Below are 5,681 nucleotides of genomic sequence, written 5' to 3'. Positions count from 1 at the left end.
GTCGTGGCGCGGCTGTCCAGCACGCCGGGTCTCCCGGAGTGGAAACCGGCTTCGGCAACGTGAGCCGGGGATCGGCGCCAGCCCCGTTTGGAGCCGCGTTGGTGTGCGGCCCTCGAGCGTTTCAGCGCAGTTCAGCTTCAGGAGGCTCTTCCGCTCGCGGGGGAAGCGCCCCGGTACGGGCGGCTCGGGGGCGTTTCGAACACGCTGTTCCTGGCCGGTTTCCTTCCCAACGCCCGTGGGTGTCGGTATGTGCCCCTCGGCTGGTTCTGGAGCAGGGGCGGCTGTAAGCGTGGGCATCCATCTTCTGGTTTCCTGGCCGAATTCCAATCATCTTTTATTATTCAGCTTTCTCAAATTACTCCAAGCCTCACTGTGGTGGTTGAGTCTAACTTGATGATTTGGGGTGTAAAGCTTTATACTAGAAAGCAAGGCAGCCTGACGCTCTAACACAGGCATTTAGTGTATGGTAGAGGCTCCTTTCTTGCAGGTGTGAAGGCATTGTGCTGAACAGTCCCGGTCTAGGTGTGGAGGATTGCTGATGGTGCTTCTTCATTCTGGGCTCCCAAAATTAACAATACTGTAGTCACTGCAGCTTGGGCTTCTGCTCTTCTGCTAGGCTAGCATGAATACGTGTAACTTCCAAAGAAGCTGAGAGAGTGAGTTGAATTTTCCTGGTTTTGCTGTTAGCAGGTATGTTAAGACCATGGAATAAAGGCCTGCAAGTAACTTGTGCAGTGTGGCATGAAATACTGAGCGCCCTGGGAAAGTCTTGCTTGTGAAAGAGGCCTTACATGATTGCCTCGCAAAAAGCTGTGTTCAGCCAGTTGTTTAGACAGACAGAAGGGTAGGTAACCAATGCTTTCAGGAAATGCATTGTTGCAGAGAGGTTGAAATAAATTATTGAAATAACTGTGGTTGTAAGTAATGGAGAAGTAGGAACAGAAGCTGCAGAAGCTTATAAAGTTTTGTTATTGCGAAGTGATGCTTGCAGCTTATTTGGATGCTGTCTAAATGATGAATGAGTAAGCTGAACATTGCATTGGTGCAGACAACTTCATCTCGAATGTTCTGATGTTTACTGGGACACTTGGGGAGCACTGGTATTTTACGTCTGTATTTATTGAGGAGCCAGGGAAAGTACAAATTATGCAAATATTGAATGCTGGAAAAGTATTGAATAGCCTAGGAAGCTGAGGGGTTTCTTTGTCGCTTGAAGCGTGGCTATTGGTTTGTATCATGCTGTCCTGAGGTAGTTTGATCAAGTGTGTGAGGAGATGCAGACACAGTAAAACAGCATTTTCTTCTTAAGGGGCAGCTGAGGCACTTGTTCTGAAGAGACAAAGCAGCTGGATATCTAAAGGATGCAGTGCTGATGTAATGCATGTTGTATTATTTGAGTAATACATTTGTATTACTTTGAGTCCAAGTGGGTAGTTTGAGTTGTGCTGTTGGAGTAAGAGTGGTATTCCTGGCTATTGCTGCTTTACTCCATAGCAAGTATTTACTTCCTTAGGTTATCCATGTTTTAAAATACATATAATTACTTCACTGAAGTCTGAATACGTGTTTCATAAAGCAGTCTGTGATCCTCTGATCAATGGGTGGGTGACTTTTTCCCTTCCTGTAGTGTAAGGGAATCATGCACTACATAATTATTTTGTCTGGTTTTTGGTGGTGCGAGCACTTGCTGTGCCACTGCTCTCAAATATTCCAGACACATTTATTCATTCTGAGGTTGACTGTTTTATAAAATATAGCAATAACTCTTTTAAAGTTGTAAGCATCATCCTCAGTATTCCAGTTAGAAACTTCACTCTATAATCAGTAACTTTGTTAAAAGTTTAACCCGGTTTTGTTTTGTTTGTTTGGTTGGTTGTTTTTTTTCCCCCTATCATGTTGCTTTTTTATAACTCAGTGTAAAAATGGAAAAAAAAAATCTCTGGAGCCTGTCTTACCACAATATGTAGTAGTTCTTAATCTTTAGTTAAAAATAACATGGATAAAATTACATAAATTATGTGTCTTAGTTTTTGATGTTCGAAATTATCTCATTTGATTCGTATGAAAGAACACATTTTCTGAAACCATGTACAACTGGTATATTTCTGAGTGTCTACTAATACAGCTCCTGACTGGATCCTTGTGGGAGGGAGCTATTTATAGATGTCCATTCATTAACTTTGTCATGCAAGAATGCTTTTGATGTGTTCTCTTGAAGCAATGACTTTATAAGTGAAAGAGATGACATACACTGTATTTATTGTGAAATACTGACTATTCAGAACTGATTAGGTTATTTGCAAAGAAGTCGGACACACGTTTTCTGTTAGGAAGTATCCTGATTAAATTTCAGCTATGACTGATTTTCTTGTTCTCTACAAAGTTCATGTTAAGTTACCTGTTAATTACTGACTGGGTTTTTTTGTTTCTCTAATAGCAAATTCCTTATTTATGCTTGCCTGCTGCTTTTTTCTGTGTTGCTCTCTCTACGTCTGGATGACAAAATTCAGTGGAGTTACTGGGCTGTATTTGCTCCAATATGGCTGTGGAAGTTAATGGTGATTGTTGGTGCCTCAGTGGGAACAGGAGTATGGGCCCGAAACCCACAGTATCGGTAAGTTGAGGATATTCGCTTTGCAAAACACAGGGAACATAATGCATTTTTCTGTACTGAATCAAATTAATAAATAGGTTTTGTTAAGGACTTAAAATGTAGCATCCAGTAGGTTTGTTTTCAACATATTTAAAATAATTTTCATAACCTGTAGTGTATGCAAGCAGCTTTATGCAGCTATGGGTGCCTTAATCCTAGTTGCAGCAGTTTATCGCAGGCTTTAACAATGTTGTTTTCGGGAAAGTAAAGCTTCTCACGAAGTGACTTTCTGCATTTCTCTGTTAGAAAGTTGTGAATTCTTTGCTTTAGCGTAAGCTATATAGAAATATGTGTCTTCATATGCACTAGGAATATGCTGTATTTAATTGGGTTATTTTCTAAATCAGTTTCCTGAAATGTACAGATCAGCTTGAAGAATGAGTTTTCTTTTTTCCTTCTTGATGTATATACAACCTCAGTGAACATGTGGATGAATATTCAGTGATTCTTGAATATGCAGTGAACATAGAGAATTTTTTTTCAGTCTAGGGTTAAGTATCTTTCAGACCTTTAAATACATCAGTGTTTGGTAATCAGAGTAGGATGTGAAGTTAAACATGCTGGAGGAAAGAAAAACTATCTTAACTGAAGTGCAATAAATTCTGTGTTCTTTTCTACTTATAGTGAATATTAAATGAAAAATTTTGTGCACAGGTCTCATTCCGACACACAATATTGTGTGGTTCAGGTCTTCTTTGCCCCTTATAGGAATGGTTCTACTTGGGTAGGAAAAAGTGTGGTTTCTCTGTGTGTGCTGTTATTTTACAGGCATTTTAAGTTTTAGTAATAGATAATATTCTACTGCAATATGCTGATTTCAGTGAATAAAGACATTCTGGGGAAAGATGCTGATTCAAGGAAAGCTGGGGCAGTAACCAAACATAATTTTAGACTTAGATATCATGCAGGCTGTTAGGAAATAAGGTGACTGTTTATGCAGTAGCAAAGAAATTTTGTTGTATCTGCACAACTATGGAATCCTTGAAAACTTTGCAAGTTGTGAAAATGCCACTGCTGCTTCCTCTGTAAAATACTTTAAATGCGCAGCTTTATGGGCGAGAAATCCTGTTACACCATCAGAAGTGTAATTTAATAGTGGTTATTTGGGTATAATGTGTACATTTATTACCAACAAGTGCTGATATGTGAAACTTAACAATTGTAAACTAAGTGTCTTGGGATGTTTGCAGGACAGCGTGCTTTCTTAGTGACAAGTGAAACGAATGCTTCCTTATCCTGTCTTTAGAGCAGAAGGAGAAACCTGTGTGGAGTTCAAAGCTATGTTAATTGCAGTGGGCATCCACCTGCTCTTGCTGATGTTTGAAGTTCTGGTGTGTGACAGGATCGAAAGAGGAACCCATTTCTGGCTTCTGGTCTTCATGCCGTTATTCTTTGTATCTCCAGTGTCGGTTGCAGCTTGCGTGTGGGGGTTCCGACACGACAGGTCTCTGGAGGTAACGCTTCATTCGTTATGTGTGAAACTTGTGGCATGACTGCATCAGTCGGATTAATTGTTTGCACTGACCTGCTAGAGTGAAAAATCGGGAATAATATAATTTTTTCTAATATCTTCAATTTTTTTTCAGCTACCAAATTACAGCATGTTTTAAACCTGCCTTTTTATTAGTGTATGTTAAAAGAACTCACCACAAACCCTGCAATATGGACTAATGCTACACACTTAAACAGCAGTTACTGAAGAGAATTCCATTAATAGTAAGCACTGTCTCTAGGCAGAACTAAACCTCCAGAGCCCTGGACAATCAGGGTTGAAAACTTCTTATTATCCCAATCTGTGTGCTTCATCTTTAATTTTGGAATGTGGATGATAGGCAGAGAACAGTAGGTCTGGGTTTTTTTTTCACCTCTCTCTTCTTTCCTCTCTAACTCACTCTTTTTGGTGTTGGAAGAACTTCATATGGATTCTCAAGGTCTTCCCATGGTTGTGGCATCTTGCAATAAATTCATAATTCTTACTCAGTTGATATCTTTAAAGGACTTTTTTTTGCTCTGTCCTCAAACTAGCCCATGACAACTAAAAATTGGCTTTTAAATGAGGTTCAGCTTTTTCAGTTGTTTTGATTTCAAGGGAATACGTTCTCTAACATTAGCATAAGCAGAGTTTATTTCTAGAGAGAAACAGTCCTGGTAGGTTATTGTTAGAATGGCTGGTGAACGTAAGTTGTTGATTCAAAAATCTTGCAAACAGAATTCCATTTTGCAGAGTTGTATTCACAGTTAACTGTTCCTAAAAGTAAAACTTGTGTAGAAGTACTTGCCTTGCACTGGATGATGCTTGATTGCCCATAGATTTACAGATGGCTGCACAGCTGCGAAGTACTGGCAGAAAAGAACATAATGCACTCACCCCTAAAAGGCAACAGCGGTCTCAGAGAAAATTAGTTACGCAGTTGAACTGTCAATGTTTCTTTTTTTACTATTTTGTCAGCTTCACTTAGTGCTGTTCTGCTTTTTCACCCTGGGAAGTTTCATTATTTCCCTTTCATTTGCTAGAAACGTTAGATTGAAGACAGGCCCATCTTGAGTATTAATTTTTGGCATGCATAAAGTGTTTGGTAATCTATTATTATTTTCATAATTATTTAATCTGAAAAGATAGTCTGCTTGTTCCTATTCTGAAACTGATTAGGTGATCAGTAAGTTCACAGTAGGGTTTTGTCTGTATCACAGTGGGCTCAGGAAAAGCTTTCTTCTGCCCTACACTGCTTTTACAGTTACTAAAGCACCGTATGTTTAAGGCGTAGTGAGTGAGTTCAGTTGTGAGCCTAGCCACTCGCATACATGTTGCTCAAATGCTAACTTGATTCTAAAAATTATAGCAACTGATTCTCTAATTTTGTTATTTTCTATTTGCTCTTCAAGTTGCTTGGTCTTGTGCTTGAGTGTGGGTTTTTTTTGGTGGCTTCTTTTGAGAAAGCCAGTGGTACAAAATATATTTTAAACCTAGTTTTCCAGTATTTTTGAAGTAACCTGTAACCTATTTTTGAAGTAACCTACAGTCTCTGAA

The 5,681-nt window shown here is 39.4% G+C and overlaps 1 protein-coding gene across 1 annotated transcript in view; it reads left to right on the top strand.

The window, feature by feature from the left end:
- Positions 1-2,420: 2,420 nt before the first annotated feature.
- Positions 2,421-5,681, top strand: part of TMEM185A (transmembrane protein 185A) — a 7,427-nt gene continuing 4,166 nt past the window's right edge. Inside the window, exons 1-2 of the mRNA XM_010160311.1 lie at positions 2,421-2,614; positions 3,900-4,107. Of these exons, the coding sequence (XP_010158613.1) occupies positions 2,556-2,614; positions 3,900-4,107 (267 nt within the window). The 5' untranslated portion in view covers positions 2,421-2,555. The remainder of the gene's footprint in view (positions 2,615-3,899; positions 4,108-5,681) is intronic.

Source organism: Eurypyga helias, unplaced genomic scaffold (genome assembly GCF_000690775.1).
Source record: "Eurypyga helias isolate BGI_N326 unplaced genomic scaffold, ASM69077v1 scaffold19171, whole genome shotgun sequence".
Lineage (NCBI taxonomy): Eukaryota > Metazoa > Chordata > Aves > Eurypygiformes > Eurypygidae > Eurypyga > Eurypyga helias.
Note: the sequence above shows the minus strand (reverse complement) of the source record. Positions and strands in the feature narration are given on the sequence as shown.